The sequence below is a fragment of the Python bivittatus genome, unplaced genomic scaffold (assembly GCF_059951505.1).
Source record: "Python bivittatus isolate LINGU-HERP-01145 unplaced genomic scaffold, Pbiv_v1 ctg000580_np1212, whole genome shotgun sequence".
Classification (NCBI taxonomy): domain Eukaryota; kingdom Metazoa; phylum Chordata; class Lepidosauria; order Squamata; family Pythonidae; genus Python; species Python bivittatus.
This window is the reverse complement of record NW_028277087.1, coordinates 21329753-21353922: the sequence shown is the minus strand read 5'-3', so window position 1 is coordinate 21353922 and position 24170 is coordinate 21329753. Positions and strand designations below refer to the sequence as shown.

General features: G+C 40.1%; 1 protein-coding gene across 3 annotated transcripts in view; it reads right to left on the bottom strand.

Moving 5' to 3' along the window:
* Window positions 1-24170, bottom strand: part of RHOJ (ras homolog family member J) — a 60756-nt gene that overhangs the window by 10066 nt on the left and 26520 nt on the right. For 2 of the 3 annotated variants that reach the window (XR_015797665.1, XM_088149740.1), the window contains exon 3: window positions 504-556. The exons of the other annotated variant lie outside the window; for it this stretch is intronic. Coding sequence is in view for 1 of the 2 variants with exons in the window: in XM_088149740.1 (XP_088005866.1) it covers window positions 504-556 (53 nt within the window). In the remaining variant the exon portion in view is untranslated. The remainder of the gene's footprint in view (window positions 1-503; window positions 557-24170) is intronic. 3 annotated transcript variants of the gene reach the window in all.

Genomic DNA, 24170 nt, shown 5'->3' with positions numbered 1-24170 from the left:
TTACCGGCAACTGCTCTCGGCTTCTTTTTCCAAGGCGGTGCCAGCATTTTTCCTCCCACCAGAGTGAGAGTACCCATTTATCTACTCACGTGAGTTTTCGACCTGTTGGGTTGACAGGAACTGGGGAGGAAACAGGAGCTCACCCTGTTTAACGCGAAGGCTGGACTCGAACCGCTGAAGCGTCAGCCATTTCTGGCCGGCAACTTTCAGCATCATTAAGCCGCTGCGCCACAACGTTACCCAGGTGTTTTTTAGTTTAAAGCTCAACAGAGATATATGGATTTTGACTAAAAAATGGATAAGAAATATCTTATAATGTTATAAATTTCTAATGATGTATGGGAATACATTCGTTTTATGATATTTCAGATTTGTTGTTTATCCACCCATATTTTGGCATCTGTGCTTGACTTTTTTGTGTGTGTGTTACTTAGTTCTTATATTCTTTAAAATATATATAATAAAGAATTGAAAAAGGAAAAACAAAACAAAACAAAACAAACCTCTGTGTTTCTCCAGAGCAACAGACCACTGCATTCTGGGGCACTATGGCAATCTTGTCAAAAAACAAAAAAACTCTTGTGATTTATGTAGAACACCATAGTGGGGAGGAGAAGAAGGCAAGATTAAATCCAGTGCAAATGAAAGCCTATTACCCCTGTCTACTTCATGATTTGGGCTTCAAATGAATCTGATGCACATTTATTTATTTATATTTCAAATTTAGTCCCTGCCCATCTCACTCACTTCTAGTTTATGCTAAGTTTCTCTAAATTATTAAGTACATCAACAGCAAGGAATCTATATCTGTAGAGATAGGTTAAATCTAGCTGATTCAAAATCTTAGTCATGTACATTGTTATGTCACAGACTCATAGAAGGGCTATCAAATCCAGCCCTTTGTTCAGTGCAGAAATTTAAATTAAATAACTTTGATAGATGCCTGTCCAATCACTGCTTGAATATATCCAGCAAAAGGGAGCCCACTGTCTCTTTGGGTAATTAGTTCAACTGGCAAATTGCTTTTATGATCAAAGTGTAAACAGTCTTTCTATGTAAATGAAGAATCAATCTAATTAGTTCCCTATTCTGAATATTAAAGTTCTACTCACCAGACATAGGCATTTCTGTATTTTCCTGAACTATTTTAGTCTGTTTAATAAGTATAACATCCCAAAATGGCAGGTGAGATGGTTTGGGCACATTTGCAGAATGGATCTAGTTTGCTACTGTACAAATTACTCTGGAGACCAAAATCCCATGAATGGAAAATTCAGTTCAGGGCCCCAAGGAAAACTTGAATATGGCAAACTGAAACTAATTTGGTCCATGTTACACTGAATTTAAAATCACAGCAATGGACAAAGCACTTTGGTGAGGCCTTGTATCAAACACCAATGATCCTGTAGCATGTACAGAAGTCTATTCATTGTAAAGCTATATTCAGCCCAATGTGTGCTAGGGAGATCAAGTTCAAATCTCTCTCGCTCACTCTTTCATTTATAGACCACCCCCAACTCAAGGACTTTCACCAAGTCCCAAAGATAAAATATACAATACACAATGAAAAAACACAATTAAAACATCCACAATCCAATCAAATAGACATAGAATACAAAGTACCTACACCAAGTCAATCTGTAAACCCAGCCAAGATGGAGCTAACCTGATGCCCACCAGGAAGCTGTCCCAAAGGACTGTTACTATTACCCAAAAGCAGCACCTCTGAGCCTTGGTCATCCTTATCTCCCTAAAGTAGGGAACCAATAGCAGCTTCTCCCAGCTATATCAAACTGCCAAGGCTGATTTCAATGGGAGAATGATATCCCAGTGTTCAACTATTGGATTTTATCTGTATGTAGCACCCAGATTCATTCCATTTTGTTTGCTGCTATGTCTGTAGGGGAGTGGGACTAAATTAAGGCAAAGAGAAGCAGAGAGTAATTTTTTCTATCAATGTACTGATTCCAATACTCTCACAGTTAATCTCATGAGCTGATAGAGATGCTGCTGATAGAAAAGACCCTATGTAGGAACATTTTAATGGCGTGTGCTCATTATGTAAAAATGAAGAAAATGTACAAAATGTATATATTATGAGGAAGATATACAAGTCTTCAGTGTAACATTAAGGCAATATTTGGACATCAACATATTCTAATTATCATACTTGATCTTTGTTACAGCTTGGTTTAAATACATTGATTAAATTAGCTTTGTTTCTTCCTGAATTGAATAGCTGATTTAAATGGCCTTGACTGACATTTATTCTAACTGTGATACACAAGGCCCTTTAACAGAGCAGTGAGCTGGCTTCAGAGATGTGAGCTATTTTTTGGGTTTTGTTTAACTAGAATGTACTTCACCCAGCTCTCATTGTGAATCAAGGGGAACAGGTCACAGATAAGCCCTTAGATAAAAAGCTTGTGAACATAACCCCAGAGGCTTAAGGTTCAGGTCCTTGTCACTCAGCCACTCACACATCATTTCCTGTTTCCCTTATATCAGTCAGCAATAGGTGGAAAGAAGTCCCTTTTACTGATATTAGTAGGAACTGAGGAAGCAACCTTATTCCAGATCAGACTATTTGTTCATTAATGTCTGCAGTTTCCATTCTGACTTGGAACAGTAAAGATCCTTCTCTACAGCTAAGCTGTAATGCTATTATCCACCCATCCTTGAATTGGCAGTAAACAACTGTATATTGGCATGGAAGGTTTTGTTCCCATCTCAGACCTTATCCTACCGCTATTCCCTCTCTTTCTATTCACTGCACTCCCTGGACTTCCTTCAAAGCCTAAGATTTTACATACTTTGAGGATATGTAGGACAGAATTAGAATAAGGAGAAGAATACAGCTTTAACAGTGATACAGCTAAGAATGACTTAAGCCTACCTTAGTCATAGGCTGGGGATTTGATGAAGACAACATCGTGGGGGCCTGGTAAACATAGATGTTGCCAAAGGATATTTGTGCCATGCTTAGGTGCAAATTGGAAAAAGTGAAAGAGCCTTTCCACACTTGTGATTTATTAGCAGCAACTTAGCTGTTGCTATGGTGATATGAAGCCTAGTATTATATTATCCCAGCAGTGGCTGAATGACACCATAAAAGGCTAGTGTGAACTTTATGGTGTCTTTTCCTTTCATCACCTGCTTTAAACTGGGTAGTAAGGATTGAACCTGGGGCAAGTCCTTTACTGCTGTCCCTTGGGAATTAACTGAGAATCAGGTACTCTTATTTATCTGCTGCAAATCAGTCAAACATGTAATAGCCAAATGCAACTTTCTGCTAAGTTAGAGATGGGCTTTCTGCCAATTATGAGCTTGCAGTGGTGAGTTGCAGTGACAAACAGATTGACTGCTGAGCAAAGTTTCCATAGGAAAGTTTCCTGAAGCAGGTAGACAACCCAAGGGCTTTGGCATTTATTTTGCCATCTTGGGAACTGGTATTAGGCCTGTATAAATACCCCATCTATAGTAAATTGTGCCCTTCTGCTGGCAAATATAAATAAATCATATTACAAACTTTCAACCATTGTAGCAGAAGCAACCCCAAATTTGCTGCTACATCCATCTCACTTTAAAATTCATCAGTAACAGCCAGACAGAGGAAGAGAGAGAGATTGAGTGCTCCACAGGTTTTCTCATCTAACACAGCTATCTGGAAGCCTGGCTGAAGTTGGTAGAGAATGAGACAGCTTTCTCCCTCTCTCCTTCTCAGTATACAGCTTTCTTAGCTATGCAGTGCTACTGAAAAAAGGATTGATCTCTACTTCTGATCTTTGTTGTCACAGAAATATCCTTCATGCTCTTATCTTCATGCTCTTCTCTAAGTTTGTTACTCCTTCTCTAGGATGAAACTTCTCTTTACTTCTCTAGTGCATGGTCCTTATTTATCAGTTCTTGAGCTCCTGAAACAAAACTCTCTGCCATCTTGATTCTTCACCATCAACTATAAGTTTGCCAAGCTTGCTTAGTTGGTGTTAACTTCATCTTAATATTTACCACTAATCCAGATTTTTGACTTCCCATTTTTACTTTCATAATAAGCTCTTCTATTTTACTTTTGTCTAACAATGAGGTGTTGTCCGCATATCTCAAACTGTTCATGTTTCTATCAGGCTTCCCAGCTTGAATTGAGCAGAAGCTATCCAGGCAGCTGGCCCAGCATGGCTTAATCTTTATTTCATGCTACAGTAAAGCCATTTCAAGAAAGGCAGGGGTGTCTTGTGTGTGACACACATAAAAACCAGGCAACGCTTCAATCACACTGTGTGTTGCCATCTTGACTTTTTTGACCAGACTGTGTGGACACCTCTGAAGCAGTTGATTGCCCTCTGTCAATGGGAGACTACAGTTGCTTGTAATACCCATGACAGAGTCCATTGCTCCTTCTTCCTGCCTTGCTCTGGGAGGATCTAACTCTCACATTAACTTCCATAGTTCTAATCCCCCATGTAATTCCTGCCATTTTTATAATGTATCTGCTGCATACAATAAATCAATCAGATATAAGACAATATGCATCTTTGCTTCACTCCTTTTTTTCCATCTACACCACCCCATTTCTCCAATTTCAGTTCTTACAGTAGCTTCTTAGCCATTATAAAAGTTCCTCAGAAGACTAATCTGATGTTCTAACATACCCATTAGCCTTACATGTTCCATATTCTGGCATGAGTTTCATAACCAAAGGCCTTGCTGTAGTCAATAAAGGTAATCCTCCTTATATTATCATATACTTTTCCTTTAGCCATTTTTATATCCTTCTTTCCTATCCCTCTGCCTTTTCTTTGGAACCTAATTCTTCTTTGTCATTTTTCTCCCCTTGTATCATTCTGTTCATCTTTGTAAGATCGTTAGTATAACTTTGCTTGAGTGCAGAATATGTGCAATAGTTCCATAATTTGCACATTCTCTATTGTCTTTTCATTTTCCTTTAGCCTCCTTTACCTCTATTAGACTTCTCCCATGATCATTCATGGCTACAGTAAAATTTCAATTCTTTGGACCAATGGAAGGAAGGAGTGTCTGTTAAATTTGAATGTCAGTTCTGAACATATGTAATGAATTTAAATTTTACATAATTTATGCAGTTTTGTGATAGTTATGTAAAGTTGATGTAATATATGCATGAATTACATAATATGTGCAAACACTGAATCATCAAACAATGGACTTTACTGTTTGGCAAAATATTTACATTCAGATTTTATTTGTTGCATCCCAAGTCTACTGATTGGGAGTTCTATATAATCAAAGTTTACTGTATTCCTATCTTGTGAATTTCCCCATGATTTTTCTGATCTTCTTAAAAATCTCTCAAATTTTCTTTTCTTGTTATTTGCCCACATTTCTTAATATTCTTGATTGAGATATCTTTGCTTGGTCCCTTTTGCTTGATGAGGGATATAAAGTGTTTCATAATTTTGTATTTCTCTTGTTGCCTGAGACTTTTATCCTCTGTCTGTCTTTGGCAGTTCTGATAACTTGTTCTGAAAGTCACTTGGATCTTTCCCTCTTTAAAATTCTAGGAATTTCTTTTCCACTTCAGTTTTTGCAATTTCTCTTATCTCTTCCTATTCCTCAGGTTATCTCCTATATAAATTAAGCATACTGAATCTGTTTCATATACTGTTTTTGCATTCTGACTGCATGTCCTCCACGTCAGATCTTGCTTGGACACCCATTCTCTTTAATTTAAATTTAATTTAAGGTTAACTTAAGTCACCCGTTGGGGGTAGATGGGCGGCATACAAATTTAATAATAAATAAATAAATAAACAAACAAACTCATTTATTTGACATCAGTAATTCCTGATCTGTTTCAAAGTCTACATCTGGATGTATCCTGAATGGTTGGATTCTTTTTTCCAGTTTCTGTTTCCTATTACGTAGTCGGCACTACAATTAATACAAAATTCTCTTGGGAATACTTTGTTCACTTATCTTTTGTATTATCATATTTCTCAATCCAAATCTTCCTGAAATTCCAGGTTCCTCCATTTCTTAAACATTCCAATCACCTCCTAGCGGTACTATGACATTTCTGATATTACATAGGATGCCTCAGGTTACATCTGTAGTAAATGCATACACTTATATAACATTGACGTTCATAGCCACTAACTCTAATAGATATGATCCTCTCATTTATTGTGTTACAACTAGGCACATAAACAGCAATGTTGCTTTTCACTATTATTACCACTACTTGTTAAGATCTCATGCTCCAACTAGCATATCATGTCATCATTTGATTTAAGTTGATCCACTTTCATTTATGCTTAAAACATCCTGCTTAATAACCTGGCATTTTCAAATTTTCTTTGGGTCAACACTGCTGCAATCTGTAACCAACATTTCTTATTACTTTGGTCTGACCACATCTTCACTTCCAGATTCACTCATGGAAGTTCAATGATCTTTCCCCGTAATTAGAGGAGTGCCTTTCAACCTGGAGGTCTTATCATTTGGCATCCAAACATGCCTAAACATTTCAGTCATGTCCATGCAGTAGTTTGCCATTGCCTTTTCCCAGGTTTAACTGTGGAATTCCTTCTGTTAGGTGGGTTAGTATCAGTCTGTCAAAGTGGGCCAAGTCAGGATACTGATACCACATGAACTGGAACTCTATTATTACAGGGTCTAATAACAAAATCTTGAAAGGCAGACAGAGTTTTTCTCTCCCTCCCTTTAATACCAAAGAAAGTCCAGCTGGAACAATCTTGAGTTTTTTCTTCACCCTTTCCTGTCTTTCTGGGCTAAGTTCATGTTTTCCTAACAACTGCTGCATACCTTCTCCAAGATATCTCTGTACTCTCTACATGTGATTTCCTCATGCACCTGCCCTCAGCCTCATTGTGGATTACTCTTAACTCACTTTACCCATGAAGATATCCTGCTTCTGCCAGATTTATTCAAGGTCACTGGAGCTACTGTACTTACCTCTCCCACCATTTCAAGGTGGTAGTCACCTGGGAGGAACTCAGTCCATATCCATTCTGAAACTGATATCAATAATTATTTATTTCCACATTTAGGCTGCTTAGCATTGAAGACTATCAATGTGTATCAATCAGCAGTTGCCAGCTGTTTATGCTTGTTATTTGAGTCACTGGGTTTTAAATGATTATACTTTGGTTTGCATTGACCAAATCCACAAAATGTTATCAAAGCATTGCAGGAAGAGAATAGCTTGTCTTACAATTTCAGATAATTTGCCAAATATGTGGAAGAAACTTGTGAGCAAGCCAAAGAAACAAGTCAATAGTGTGAGAGGGAGATCAATGAGTTTGATATCTCTGCCTCTTATTAAAATGGGCTGGCAGTAAATCTAGTTACCAACAATGACCTATGCTATTTTATCAAGCCAAGAGCCAATATAAACAGGTTCTAATAAAGATGCACATGACTTTGTGATAGACAGTTAATGAGCAACCTGTCCTCAGAGGAAGGATTCTTCCTAACTTTAATCAGCTGGAGGTTGACAAGTTGGTAATAGGAATACCATGTACAATGAGTCTGTTCTTTAAATGGTGAAAAAAGGTGAAGGAGGAAGATAAATAGAACAGCTCTCTGACAACTTCTTGCACAAGATGGGAGCCTAATCTTGACTTGTTAAATGCCTGGAACAATGCTGATCGACAGGGTTAGATATATATTCCTATATCCATACAGAACACTGCCTTTGACTGCGTCTTAGCAGCTGTTCCACCATTCCAGCAGGCAGTTGCTTACGCAGGCCTCACCGACGTGGGAAGTGTTTATTATTTCAATCTGTCAACTTCAGGATGGGTCAGCGATTTTTGCTTTCCCTTCCCCAACAGTCCAGAGAGAGAACAACTCCACTGTTCTGAAAGAGAAAGGCTTATACACAAAACAGTCTAGATGGGTTTTCATCTGCTTTCTTCTTTGAAACTGGACCAGCAATGAAGAAATAAATAATAAGCCCTTCCCTTTTGAATTTTTTTTTTGTTCCAATGGACAGCATGTTTTTATCTGAGCAGAAACCAGGGTGGAGGGCATGCTTTTCCATGGAGCAGGGGTACAGTTTCATTTCCTAGCAACTCTGATTAAGAAATTCCCATTGGCATTGCTGGAAATGACCCTGGAAGGTCTTTAAGCAAGAGTGAGACCTAGCATTTCCAGCTTAGTTTTGCAGGAAGAGACCATTGCTCAGTGGCAGACTGCAGGCTTTGTTTACAGAAGGATGCAGGTTCCCCATTCAAGAAATGGACTGGACTGTCTGATGATACAAAATACTTTTCCCTGGCTCAAAGCTTGGGGAGTAGACTTAAAGAAAAAGCATGGGAGCTGCCCTTCTGCACCACCGTGTGGTGAATGTCTAATGCAAAAATGGGCTGCTTTTGTCAGAATGATGAAAGCAGTATTACAACATCACATCACAAACTTTTGCATATACCCGTGACATCATGATACACGTAGGAAAGGGGCCCCATTTATTCAACGGATTGAAGACCTGATTGCACTTGCTACTTACAAACGGATTGCTTATAGATGTAGACTTTGTATGGACAAGTACAATGAAATATGGGACTCATTAATACAAAATACAGTAGCTTAAAAATTAAAAAAAATGATAGTCATATAAACATATTAGAAATATATAGGTACTAGGATAATATTTGCATTAGATAAGTATATATAGAATTGTAATTGTTTGCTGTTATAATGACATATTAACATGGGTTTTTAAAATATTTCTTTCACTTTTTTGTTAAAGTACTTCCTATGTGTTTTTTTTCTTTTTCAGTAATAAACAAACAAACAAACAAATAAATAAAAATGACACATGTAGGAAAGGGGTAAGACTTTCAAGTGATACCACAACACTGCTTACATCGCTCTAATCCCCACTGCTCTCCTGCATGGATGCTGCTGAATCTACGGCCCCAAAGTGTTGTGGTCTCAGCTGACTCTATAATTCTTTGGTCCTTGGCTTAAATACCTCCAGCAAAGCATGACATGCTGTGGTCAGAGTTGGCTTCACTTAGAACATGGTTAGGAAACAGATGCTTGAGGAGGAGAACAATCAAACAAAAGCTGCTGTTTTTAATGTCCTGAAAATTGTTCCTCTTCTCATGAATATCCCTTCTTCCCATCCTTCTAAAAATATTTCATTGCAAATGAAGGACATATTTCTGACCCTCTAAACTTTGGACTGTGCAGGTCTTCATGCAAAAGAAAAACATGAATGTGTTGGATACAGTTGAATGACTACTTGGGACAATGTTTTTCTTAAGAGTTATGGGCACCCTGCAAAGAAGAAATCTGGACAGAGGGTCATGATTATGCTCAGTGGAATTATTTTCTCAGGAATGACAGTAAACCTTTATCTTGATTGATACTCCTTACAGCAAGGGATAACATTTGGCAATCTCTCCTTATGAAGATGGGCAAGAGCTGCTCATTTTACTTGTTATACTTTCAAATTACAGATAGGTGAACATACCATGATTTGCAAAGAATTTGAGAAAAATGAGCTTATTTCAAGAAGTTAATGCGGACTCCAAGCTAAGATTAAGTTGGAACTCTGGGATGTGTTAGAAGACTTAGTCCCTGGTACAAGGCAAAGGCCCCAGTGTCAGATGGCAGACATACACAGGCCTCAGCTATTAATGGATACACCAAGCTGTCTCCTACCAGTAGCAGAAGTCAGAGCATGTTTCCCTTCTCCTTGGCACTCTTAGGGCAATTGGCAGTTTAACCAGACTAAGCAGAGAGGGTAGAAGCCAACTCCCTGCAGATTAATCAGCTAAATAAAATTAGGAAAATATAATCTAAACTAATAATTACTAGCAATACAGCAGAACCAATTAGGCTCAAAAATAAACACAATTCATGTCCCATGACTAAAATTTGCTCCAGCTCATTAACCTGCTATCTATCTATTGAATTGATTAAATCTGGAAGATAGAAAAAATACCGTGAACAAATGTCAGTTATGCAGGATCTGAAACTCTGAAACATGATGGAATATATAACAGATTCTGTAAACATGGAGGATGAAGCAAACCTATTACAGGAGGGAGTTGGAGTATCACAGAAAAGACTTCTTGGTCCGGGGAAGGGAAAACATGAGAAAGGTTCAGAATAACTTTGTCTTAATTACATTAGGTATAAGTTGAACAGGAGAATTGTTTTGACAGGTTTTGACAGGTTTTCAAGGTTCTATTAGATTGCCCTTCTAGCAATAAAGATCTTTCCAGAAATCCAAGTAGTTCTTGCTTTCTGAGTTTGGCAGCCTTGCAGGGCTTGATAGAAACCAAAGGCAGGCCCATTGGGTGAGGTTCCTGAGGCCTTTACGAGGCTCTCCATTTCATGACATATATTTGTCTTCATCAGGTTGTTGCATCAAGGACTCAGACCTGCCATGACATACCCAAGTGCTTGGGTCAAGAGAATGAAAGTGAATTTTGATAATGACAAATGTTAATGTGCAGTGTGATAAAAAGAAACTGCAACCATAATAGGGGTCAAGGAGCCAACTGGCTCAAACCCAGTAACCTTGATGAGTCTGGTGGATTCAGAGCTTCTGTAGGTAACATGAACTGAAGGAGCAGGCAGAGAGTCCAATTTTAGAGATAAAGTTGGAGGAGGAGGATGGTTTGTTTTCCCTAAGAATAGGAGTTTATATGAGAAAGGTTCTGCTAAGTGTGGTATGAGCAGTCAACTTCCAACTGTTTGGAGCATTGGTACTGCAGATTCTGTGGCTGACATTGCTCATCAAAGCTTGTGAAGAGTGGCAAAAATGGGATCAAATAGATGTTTCAGCAATGGGTAAATGTGGAAGGGTTGGGGTTGCAGTTTCAGCCTTCCGGCCTTCTGAAGAGCTCCATTAGGACTTCAGGGACATAGTACAGGAGAAAGCAAGCCAGTTCTTCAGTCTGATTGTTTTTAAAGGTGGGAATAAGAGCAAGAGGCTTTTGAAGGCAAACGACTCCCATTTTTATCCTTCTATCACCTGCCCAATTGCCCAACATTGCCTCCAAAATTAGTCTATTTTGCTACCAAATTTCAGTATCACAATTTGGAGAGAGAAATTCACAGCCCTGAAACCAGCCCTTTTGTCCAAATTTCAGGGATGCAAATTCAGGGTACTAGGAGGGTGCAAATAGAATGCTGATGTGGCTCTGGGCCACAAGGTTGCCTACTTGGAATACATTATGGTAATGATTTTTATACTATAACAATACCAGAACTGATTTCTTTGTTCAGACTGAGGGCATTTCCCCACTTTCACATGCCTGGCAACAACTTTTGTCTGCTGTGTCCCTAACACATTGTGTTCATTTTGTCCCCAAACCTGTGAATGAGACTGATGTCATTTTGATTGATGATGGGTAGTTGGTAGTTTTTGCTTGTATATTTCCCCAATGTGCTAGTACTTCTGTACTTGGTTGTATATTCTTATGATGTTTTTAACTCTATATACCATGTTGAATCTTTTGATTTGGCAGCCTTTTCAATCCTCCTCCTCCTCCTCCTCCTCCTCCTCTTCCTCCTCCTCTGTACTGACTCTTTGAAAGAAATCTTATGTCACTATGGATTTCTTCTAAAAATCTGCTTAAATGCTGATGCTTTGATCTGAATCTTGTACTCAGTACATACATCATATCAATCATAGTAATCCTTGTGGGGGTAAGCAACATGCCGAGTGCAAAAAAGGAATCAGAAACAGTAAACCAAATAAATTAAAGGCATGAGATGAGAAGAAAAGAAAAAGGAAACATAGCTAACTCTAGTTTATGCTACCATAATTAATTATATCTCTCATACCTTTTCATATATGCTTCTACTACCTCTGTGTACTGCTTTATCGATTGTCTTTTGTTCTTTAAAACAAAGGTGAGTTTTAAACAGGTAAGTTTCTTTTTGAGGATCTCATCAGCTCCATCTATCCATTACTTTCTTGGTCCTTCCCTTTTTCTGGACCCATTCATTCTTGTTTCATATATTTCTTTGCAATTCAATCCTCATTCATTCTCCCTCTATGATCAAACTTTTTAATGCACTTCTTTACACTAGTCACTCACTTTTGTATACAGTCCACATTTATTTTACACCTATTTATTCTTTACCCTATCACTTCTTGTTTTACCACACTCACTTCTTAAATATTGTGGTTCACATTGCCTATAATTTATTAGTATATTTCTCTTGACATACCCAACTTTCACTTCCACGTAACAGAGTAGACAGAAACATACTCAAGCAACCATTTTCACTTCTTTCAACAACTCCTCACAACAGACTGCATACTATCCACTATCTTTCCACCAGTATTTGTAGATGTATGTGTGTGTATCCATGTGTATGTATGTGTGTGAGTGTAAATATCAGTATATCCTAAGTGTCTAGTAATTCTTTTTAAGAAACTAAGCCATAGATAAATGGCACTCCTTAAATGCCTACTTCTTAGAAGTGGGATGTTTGCTCATAAAGTACTCCACCGGCAGTAATTATTATATCTCATATTCATTTTCATATACAGGTAGTCCTCACTTAATGGCCACAATTGGGGCTGGAATTTAGGTTGCTAAGCAATGCGGTCATTAAGTGAATCATCATGTGATCAGACCCAATTAAGTGAATCACGTGGTTATTAAGTGAATCACACAGTTGTTAAGTGGATCATGTGGTTCCCCATTGATTTTGCTTGCTGGAAGGTGGCTGGGAAGGGCACAAATGGTGATCACAAGACCCTGGGACACTGCAATTGTCGTAAATACATGCTGGTTCCCAAGCACCCAAATTCTGATCATGTGACTGTGGGGATGCTGCAATGGTCATAAGTGTGAGGACTGGTTGTAAGTAACTTTTTTAGTTGTAACTGAATGGTTGCTAAATGAATGGTTGTTAAGTGAGGACTACCTGTAAATATTAGCCTACGTAAGTGGCCACCTTAGGTTCTTAGCAGCATAAACCTGACAGTAGAAATTATTTCATTTTTATTTATTCTTAAGCTGATTTTGGAGCCTTTTCAACTGAAGAATAAGTTACAAATGCTTTAAGCAAGCAATGCAGCAAACAAATAAGGAAAAGAACAGGGCTTTGGAACAGGATTCAGTTCCAAGAGCTGAAGTGAACCAACCTTTGTTTTTTCATTCTCGAATGTATCCTAAAAAATAAATAAATAAAGTTTCCTGATTAGGATACTACATGTTAGAATTGCTGGCACTGAAAATGGTGAATCAGATAAATGATAGCACTTTCAGTAAATAATGTCCCTACGTTAGGTTTAAAGAAAGCTCTGACCTTTGTTTTTAATGTTCTATTGTTGCAAGCATTTCAAGAATTCAAATCATTTTCTGGAGATGGTATTCTTAATATGTGTCTGTTCTTTCTCAGTTCTGTGCTTTAAAATTAGGCCAACAACAAATGCAGGTCTCCAAGTGCACATTCTAAAGATTTACAGCACTTGATACTTGGTTAAATGGAATAAGAATTATGACAAGACTAGAAACTCTATTCTTATTATTTGGACTACACAGAGAGCATTTTACTCAGGGAAGCTGGGCAGTTTCATGATCACAGAAGAAAATGACAGATTTTATGGAATATATTCTGCTTCAGGTACTTATTTTCCTAGCAGGTTACCTGGATTCAAGGAAACCATTTCTATTTGTGAATTAAAAGAGAGGTGAGGGAACAGTCTTGGAACAAATACTGTATATCTCAGCTTAATAAGCCAAGATGGCTGTGTCTTTTGCAAGCAAACCACCTAAAATAACTTCAATATAGCTCTAGTTCCATCCAGCCCAAGAAAGTATGATTACCAGCTTCAGAAAAAAGTTAGGGTAGACATAAAGATTTAGCATTACCCACCATGGAGGAATGGTTGGCGAAATTGACAGAACTTGCCGAGATGGACAAACTGACTTCTTTGATTAGGGAAAGGACAATAACTACATTTATTGGTGATTGGAAACTCTTTATGGATTTTTTTGCATAAAAATGAACTTGTGATCTATGGTTTTGATGATTAGACAGGATTGATTATAGAAAGGAGTCATGCTGTAACTTTAGAGAGATAGGTTAAAATATAATTGTACTGATAACTGCTGTGAAGAATATTAGAAGCCACTTCTTTATATCTTTATACCTTTTTCTTTTTTTCTACTTTCTTTTACTTTTTTACTTATTGCACTTTTAGCTTTTTCTTTTATTTCTCTTTCCTTTTCCTTTTCTCTGTTCTATTTTAGTTTATATTAGTTCTTATTATTGCTGTTAAAACTTTCAGTAAAAATTACCAAAAAGAAAAAAGAAAAAGTCAGGATAAGCAGCTATACTTCAAGGCTGGCTCAATATTGTGGCATTTTGCAAAGCTGGAGACTTCCTGGAATGGGTAAAGTGGGAAATTGTTTAGTCTGCACACATCAGATTTTACATCAGAAATCAGGGGTAGAAGCAGCAATATGATTTGGAGTCTGGGGCTAAATATCTGGCCCTCTTGCTTCCTTCTTCATATTTACTTCTAGTCATACAAGTAACACATGAATAGAGTTTGCAGCACAAATAAAAGAAAAGCAAAAAGGCAGCATACATATGGAAAGTACTCTCATTCATTCATATTTCATCTTATTTAGTTGAGATGTAATAATCCAATCTAGCTCAATATATGTACGTGCACGTGGGCATCTGTATATATGTGAGATCTCCTTAGGATGAATCTGGCTTTTCAAAAGAGAGGTAGGTGCATACTCACATTAGAAACTTTTGACTCAGTACAAACTATATGAAAGAAAACCTATTCAGGATTTTCTTCTTTGAAAATTCCAAGAAAGAATACTGTTGGTAGCTCTCTCGTTCATGCTGGCCGGGGAATTCTGGGAGTTGAAATTCCTACATCTTAAAGTTGTTGAGGTTGAGAAACACTGCTCTAGAACCATCTTCTCTAACCTGGCAGTCCCCAGGGGTATTAGGCTGTCATCCATCACCCCAGTCAGCATAGCTTCCAGTTGAAAGAGAAAAGAGTAGGGATAGGTGGGTGAGTTGTTTTTTTGGTACACTTACTTCCAAGTGAAGTAGACACACATGGTCCCTCAACAAAATGACTAATCTACCAATCAATAACCCTGAGTCAGTCTAAGCAAACAGAAGTAGAGAGAGAGAGAATTGGAGCAAATGTAAAACTATCTCAGATGCAGCCAACAATACTTAAAGGAAATAGTGGGCCTCTCACATCACTGACTAGATATTCCAGGGGCATCCGTGCGTAAAACAATAAAGATGGCAACTGCAACCATGTCATTGAAGCCCATCCCTCCTTCATTTTCATTGGGGTGGGCTTGATTGTGTGGTTGTGGCTGTCACCTTGACTTTTTGACACTTCTCCCGCTTGGAGACACCTCTGAGACAGTTACTGGTTCTAGTTTTCCCAGTGGCTTTTTAAAATCTTTGGGCCTGAATTCCCCTTCCTGGAGAGAGCAGTGGCTTTATTTTGAGAACACTTATGTGTCCCCTAGCTAGCCAGAAGGCCACTCAAAATTAAGAGTCTCTTTAATCTGTCACGGTTTAATCTGTGATCTCTTTGGCAATAAGGCGGAAAACTTCTGTTCTCTGAAAGATAAAACAATTTATTTCACTTAGAAAGCCATTGAACCTTCAAATATCTCTGTGGGAAGGTTGGGCAACTCTTTATGATGACGGCTACATTTAAGATTTTGGGGGTCATGGAGGGCCTGATGCAGGGTGGGTACCCATTGGGATTAATGTAGAATAAGAGCCCATGGAGATGCTGGCCCTGTTATTTCCCTACATCCTTTCTTTCCATCTAGTCATTGTCTCCTTAAAACCATTGCCAGAGAAATAGTTTCTCTTGCAATACAAAACAACGCAGAGGAAGCATGCAGGACACAACTTCCATCATTCTTTCCAACTTCTTTCCCAACAATGGCCGCAGCAGGCCTCTGTATTTTTTTTCCTGTGCAATGAGGTAGCATGTGTGTTTCTGCTTCCCCCTTGTGTTACCACTTTGTGTGTATGTGTACACAAGAAGACCCAGGGCATCCTGCATAGAATCTGCTCAGGGTCACATGACCCAGAGGGAAAAGGGAGGGGGCTTGGAACGGGGCACTCCGTTGCCTCTGGAACTGCTGCCTCTCCCACCGAGAAGCACTGGGGGAATTTTTCAAGAATTTTTTTTTCTCTGCAACCCCAAGCAGGATCTGGCCCATATTCAAACTTGACATTTCTTTTGCTGGCATCTATAAACAGGGATCTATTAGCAAAATTAGCAAGGAGGAGGAGGATCTACTGAGGACATTCTGTGCAAAAGCCCCTCCAAATATAAAGCCAGAGCTGGCTGAAACTCAGAGTTTGTCCTCCCGTTGCTTTTTTATGACTCTGTGGTCAGCGGATACATCATTCTGTCAAACGTGCAGCCCTTCCTGCAACTTTGCACTGCAGCCTTTGCCATCTTAACACAGCATTGGTTTGACAATCTTTATTTTTATTACACTGTATACACCTGTGGACCCAGGGTGGATGGATAAGTAAATAATCAGGTTTATGTTTATTTTCAGATCTGTATAGAACAAATTGTCTGGCCCTCTTCCTACTACCAGCACAGTTCAGACAGATTTGGTAGCAGGAAAATATGTTGTTCTTTCAGTCTATTTGCCTCCCCTTCGTCATATTGAGAGAGCTTTAATGGAAAGTGGATGTGTGCAAAACACAATCTTCATTAGGTCATAGTAGTATCTGGAGTATTTCACGTCTTCTTTGCCAAGAAAAATCAGTTTCTACAGTCTAAATCAGTGTTGTCCAAACTTGGCCACTTTAAGATGAGTGGACTTCAACTCCCAGAATTCCCCAGCCAGCATTTCAAAGTGCCTCAGGTTAGGAAACACTCTAATCTAATCTGCTAAGAAGTGCATTTAAAAAACATTCATAGCCCCAAAAGATTACAGTATTTTATGTATTTGTTTGCTATATTTATACCTGCCTTTCCAGGGAACCCCATTTTATTTCCTCAGCAACAACACAGTGAGGTTGGCTGGGCTGAGAAATATGACTCGCAAGTTCCCAGAACTAAGAATGGACATGAACCTGGCTCTCCCTGATAGTCCAACACCTTAACCATTTCACTACATGGGCTCTCTTCCTTAAGAGAATACACTATAAATCAATATTGTCGTGTGCTGCAGTAAGGTTTTATGGTTATGATAAAACAGCTGGCTCATGTTCGTCAGTGCATAAACAGCTTTTCTAATATGTTATAAGGTGGTGCCTTCTTGCCAAGAAGAACTTAGTAAATCAATGCACGAATTTATTTGGCCTGAAGGATTAGTGAAAGATTTACTCCCCAAACTTTGGAGAGCTGAAACAACTGGGACCATACTTTGTACTTTCATCTTGCACACTTTACCCTTACAACCTGATCCAGTTTTGTTTCAGAGTATGCAAAATATCAGGAAAGGGGAACCAGGCTTCACATACATGGGAATGGGATCTTTGCTATCAGAGTGATCAAGAAGAATGATCTTGAGTCAGGACAGAGAGCAAAATGAGAAAATAGACCCTGTTACTAAGGGTCTGTACTAGACTGTACTTATATTTATTTATCAAATTTGTCACTGCCCATCTCTCTTTAAGCATTTTACCTCAGTCTAGGAATAGATAACATTATGGGGTGGGCACCGATAGAATCATGTCCAAAGCATTGGCATATTAGCTCTCATTCAAGACAAAATGAACTCACCTGACCCATATCTTACATCAGGTGCATGATGTGAAGCAACTTCTGGCAGCCTCAGTCATTGAGACCAATGTTGAGGGATGCTGGGACTTGTAGTTCGGTAACATTTGGAGGGCTGCAGGTTACAACCTTATACTCCTCACCTGCAAGGGCTAAACCAGGTGAGATGGGAATCAGCAGTTCCCAGGCTAAAGAGAACCATTATGTAAACTTAGCTCAGCTGCCTCTGAAAGCCATCAGAAGACCAGCCAAGTACTTGGCAAGTCAAACTAAGTACTGAATAAGAAATTAAATATCAGGAGAGGTGTGTTTTACTGTTGAGTAAAACAGTTGAGTCCTGGTGTGAAGCCTGCCATCACCCAGGAAGAGAAAATGATAATATGCCCCTTCTCCTCCCTTTAGCTGATTAACTCTATCAAAGAAAATTCAGTGTTGGGTGGTGTTCAGTTTTCAAAACTTCAAGGACAACTTGGGGTATTCTAGTAATTTCCTTGGTGGCTCCTTTTCTTTCCCACATCCTCAATTATTCACTCCTTTTTATTATGTTACATTCTATTTAGTTAGGAATTCTCAATGAAACCATGGCTTCCAGGTCCTCTATAGTAAAGAGACTGAGAGGACCATGCTTATCATTGACTTTCACCATGCCAATAATGCCAGTGTCTTGGGGCCAAGGAAAATTCAGTTATCAAAGCAACCCATACCCCAGGAAAATAATTTCACGCTTCTTTTTTTTTTACCTAGTAACTACATTGTTTACCACATTGCTTAATTTTCTCTTTCTCTAATCCAGAATCCTGGGGAATTCTGGGAGCTGGACAGCTGATCTAACTCAGGTTGGATTTGCATGCATAATTGGGTGCTTTCTTCATATTTAGCATTCAGGTCCACTTTTCAGCATTTCCTCTTAGAATTAACTCTGTTCAAACAGCCTGCTCCTTCGCCTCCAAGGAACTTTCAGTATCAATCTGAGTTAGTAACATTTCATCCATTTTTGTTGCTTTGCAATAAAACCTATGTTCTGGATTCTATGCTGGACCCCACTGACTGTTTTAACTCTCCTTGTATATATAACTTGCATGCTATAATGGTTAGTTTAAAACACCTCCCCCCCAACATGTAATTAATCTTTCTGAGTGTCTGGATAGCCTAGTGGTTAGAGTGCCACCCTTTAATGTGGGAGACCAGGGTTCAAATCCCTGCTGGTATCTACCTTACCAGTAGGGGTCCTTGGGCAAATACCCTCAAATGCTTCACCTGCCTACCTTGGATATGAGAGTGACATGCACTAAGTGAGTCATGCCAGCTCAGACATTGCCTGGATTAACAAAGTCCATGCCAAATGTTGAGGAATCAGGACAATCTGACAATAAGTGGGCTACTGGAACGAACCATACATGGACAAGACAAGAGAACCTGGAATTGATGGGGTGCTACTACAACAGTAGACCTAATGAGAGGGGATATATGAAACATACAAGGGAACTATAGATGGTCAGAAGACCTACATCTATACTAACTGAGAAATAGCTAGCTATCCAATGCTTCAACATAGTGAAGAGGAAGCCGCTCTCACAACTTGAGATAGACCAACTGCACATTACATCCTGGACTCAAGAAGATCTGAAAGAACTGGATGTGCAGCCAACACCTGAAGCTGCCCCCCCCTCCATTACAGAGCACAACAGCTGATATGAGGCATAAGATCATGGATAAACTAGCTACAATAAAAACTGATTACCAAGGCTCAGTGGAGAGATACCATCAGATAGCATGCTAGAAAATGCCAATAGAGCCCTCATAACAATCCCTACTATCACCCTAACTCAAACCAATGAACTGGTATATGCTACAGCCGCTGTAATCCTAGAGATGCTTGGCTACATGATCAAGAAGAACAGCAGTACATACCCCCCCCCCCGGAAAATGAGGTTGGAGGCTCAGATCAAGGCAACTTTGAGAGAAGTCAGTCAGCTAGGGTGTGGGGATTAAGGATAAGACTCAGCTACTGAAGAAAAAAAATACAAGGGCTGACTGAAGCTCTAGAGACTGCTAAACAAAGGCTCACAGCACTGGCTACCAGGCTAAGGAGATATACTAGAGAAGCAGAGGCCAAGAAGATAAATTCCCTGTTCTCCAAAGAACCATCTAAGGTGTACTCTCAGCTGCAGTGCAACAACACAGTAACAGCAGAGCCATCAACAGCAGAAACTGAATAGTACTGGAAGAACATGTGGAAGAAAGAAAAGACACATAACACCAGTGTAAAGTGGCTGCAGGACCTGAGAGCAGACCACAGCAATCTCCCAGAACAGAAGCCAATCATCATCACTGTAGCAGACATCCAACAGTGGGTCAATAACATGAAGAGTTGGACAGCACCTGGCCTAGACATAATCCACACCTACTGGCTAAAGAAACTAACAGAAGTGCATGAACGCCTAGCAGCACAGATGAACCAACTGGTAGCAGCAGGCTCCCACCCAGACTGGCTACAAGGAAGGACAGTGCTGATCATGAAAACACCCCACAAGGGAACAGCACCGTCCAACTACTGGCCAATAATCTGCCTCCCCAAAACACGGAAAGTCTTATCAGGCATCATTGCCACCAAGCTACAGGACCATATGGGCCAGTACATGAGCACAGCTCAGAAGAGCATTGGGAACAACACCAGCGGCTCAAAACACCAGTTGCTCATAGATAGAGCAGTCGCCAAGACTCAAGGTCTAGACAGATCAGTCTGAGCACAGCCTGGATTGACTACAGGAAAGCCTATGACTCAATGCCACACACATGGATCTGTGAATGCCTGGCACTATACAAAGTCAACAGGACCTTCCTCAAGAACTCAGTGGGACTGTGGAAGACAACACTGGAAGTCAACTCAAGATAGCTTGCACAAGTGGCCATCAAGTGCAGTATATACCAAGGTGATGCACTGTCCCCACTGCTGTTCTGCATAGGCTTTAACCCCCTCAGTCAGATAATTACAAGGACTGGATACAGATACAAGTTCAAGAGTGGAACTACCATCAGCCACCTCCTCTACATGTATGACATCAAGCTAAGTGTGAACAAGACATTGACTCACTGATCCACCTAATATGGATCTACAATGAGGAAATTGGGATGCCATTCAGATTGGAAAAGTGTGGCCAGGTGGTTGTAAAGACAGGGAAGGTAGTTAAGACTGATGGGGTGGGCCACATAGCAAACATGCAGACCAGCTACAAGTACCTTGGTATCCCACAGTCATATTGGAATCATGAGGAGAAGGCAAGGAAGACAGCAACATCCAAATACCACCAAAGGATAAGACAGGTCCTGAAGAGCCAGCTCAATGGGAAGAACAAGATCCATGCCATCAACATGTATGCCCTGCTAGTTATCAGATGCCCTGCCAGTTATCAGATACCCTGCCAGTATAGTGAGTTGGCCAAAGGAGGACATGGAGGCTGTGGATGTGAAGATCTGGAAACTCTTACAATGTACAGAGGTTTCCACTGTTTCCAATACCCAGAGACTGTACATCAGCCAGAAAGAGGGTGGGTGGGGTCTGGTGAAGGTTAAAGCCACTGTCCTGGATAAAACCCAGAACATCCAGCAGTACATCAGTAAGATGGCACCCAAAGATGAGCTGCTGAGAGAATGCCTGAGACAGAAGCAAGCATAGGAGGAAATTCAAGCGGAGGAAGTGCCATGGCAAGACAAGCCCCTGCATGGGATGTACCATTGACAGATAGCTGAGGTGGCTGACATTGGGAAATTCTACCAGTGGCTGGAAAGGGCTGGACTAAAAGGCAGCACTGAGGCACTGGTCATAGCAGCACAAGAACAGGCACTAAGCACCAGATCCATAGAAGCAGGGCTCTACCACACTAGACAGGACCCAAGGTGCAGGCTGTTCAGAGGCCTCAGAGCCAGTCCAGCACATAGTGGCAGGGTGTAAGATACAGGCATGAACAGCATACACTGAACAGCACAACCAAGTAGCTGGCATAGTGTACAGGAACATCTGTACAGTGTATGGGCTAGAGTTTCCCAAGCCCAGATGGAAGATTCCACAGAACTTGAGAATAACACGGCTAAGATACAGATTGACTTCCAGATCCAGATGGACAGGCAGGTACTGGCCAATCAACCAGACATTGTGGTAGTAGACAAGGACCAGAAGACAGCAGTGGTGAGAGATGTAGTGGTGCCAAGTGACAGCAACATCAGGGAGAAGCAATATGAGAAGCTGGAGAAGCCAGGGCCTGAAGGAGGAACTAGAGAGGATGTGGAAGTCAAGGCCAAAGTGGTCCCAGTGGTGGTAGGAGCACTCGGGGCTGTGATGCTTAAGCTGGGAGAGTGGCTCTAACAGATCCCAGGAACAACATCAGAGCTCTCTGTCCAGAAGCGTGCAGTGCTAGGAATAGCCAAGATACTGAGCAGAACCCTCAAACTCCCAGGCCTCTGGTAGAGGACCCAAGATTGAGGAGGACACATACCACCCATAGGGGTGAGGGGATTTTTTTTTAAAATTAAAGAAATGCTGCAATAATCTGGGTGGCTGTAGCAGTTACCAATATAAAATTTATCCTAAGAACCTTGAGAAGGATTAAAAATAAACTACCAGCATCACAATGTTCTACAAATTGATTGTGCAACCACACAGTGATATTGCAAGGCTGGAAAAAGAGTAGCCTAGGGCAACTAAAATGGTCAGTGATCTGGAGCAGTGTTTCTCAGCCTTGGCAACTTTAAGATCTGTGGACTTTGACTCCCAGAATTCCCCAGCAGTTCAGAGTTCAAGTTTACAGATCTTAAAGTTGCTGAGGCTGAGAAACGGTGATCTGGTGGAACTCCCCTGCAAGGGAAGGATTAACCATTTGAGCCTTTTTGGTTTTAAAAAAATCAGTAATAATAATTTTGGTGAGTAATAGGATAAAGACACAGCAAATCATGCCTGTTGTGCAAAAAGTGAATAGAGGGAAGTTTCCCCACCCTTCTGCATAATTTTCCTATGACTTTAACCAAGAAGTAGGGCTGGAACTATTTTTTTTTTTTTGTATTATCAGTAATGAGTATGGAGTGTGGGTTCAATGCCTATGAAGTGTTTTGTCAGGAAGCTAAAATACTATCTTTTCCAAAAGACAACACATACATTACTTGCTCCTTAGGAATATTTTGATGAGCCTCAGATAAATAGTGTCCAATAACAACCGTTTCTACCAAAGAGATAAAATCCAGAGCAAAATTGATAGAGCCTGACAAGATAGGGCAGTGGGCTTAATAATAAAGTTTACCCTGCATTGGGGGGGGCGTGGGAGAGGTGATGGGCTCCCCTTTATTGCCCAGGGAAGTAATGGGCTCTCCATCGCTGGATGTGTCCCAGTGGAGGCTGGACAGCCTTCTGTCTGAGAGGCCTTAATACTAAAGAGGGAATTAAACTGATGGTCTCATCGCCCCTTCCAGCTTCATGATTCTGTGCGATGTGACAGGAAAAAAGGGAATAAAACTTCTCTCTTTTGGCATTTTGTGGAGGTGTTTCCATAAAGGAGGCAATACTCCTCAGCTCTTTGCTGCTTGAAAACAGCTGCATTTTATTTCCATTCATGCTTCAGAACAATTCTGGGTCATCCCAAAGTATATTTAAATGCATGAATGTGTTTGTATGTGTGTTTGTGGGTGTAAATGGCATCCCTGTACTGGTAGCTTCCATCTGAGGCATCTGCCGAGGGAGGACATCTTCTCTCCCACTGTTGCTTGAAATAGAGTTACACTGTTATGCCACAGAGCCTTTACAGGACACCACAGAAGCAGTGTCCTCTCACCGCGTGTGTGGCAGATTTCAGGCAGGCTTAGAGGCATTGACGCACCAAAGGTCTCTTGTTTTATCTCTTTGCAAACTGATTGCATTATGCAAAACAAACTAATCGGACCTGGTAGACCTTAGAAGAAATGTCTGGTTTTTCTGGTCCTTTAAGATAAATGGGGATGTTCATTTCTGGTTGTTCTTCCTTTGACAGCTGTTACCAAGTCCAGCTAAGAGAAAGGAGGATTTTTTTTTGGTATGTGTGCTCATCTTGCCAGTAGAGATAACAAAGGAAACAGACTGCGGAGACTGATAGGCAGGGACGTAGAAGGAGGGGATGGGAGTGGAACATAAATGTTTTCCACAATTCTGTTATAATGAAAGAGAATTATGATTAAGGGTAAAAGAATGTGGAATATGGAAAAATACCTTCCAATTAACACCATAGACATACAACAGCACACTTCTGGATACATAAAGTTATTTTTCAATGAGCTGACTGATGGCAAATCATTGATCTATCTCTGCCAGTGTTTGTTTGGCACTGGTCTCAGAAATTTAATCTAGACCTGCTACTGGATATCTTTGTGAGAACATAGAACAGTCTGCTTAGAGTTGGTCCAAAGCATTTTGCTGTCAGAG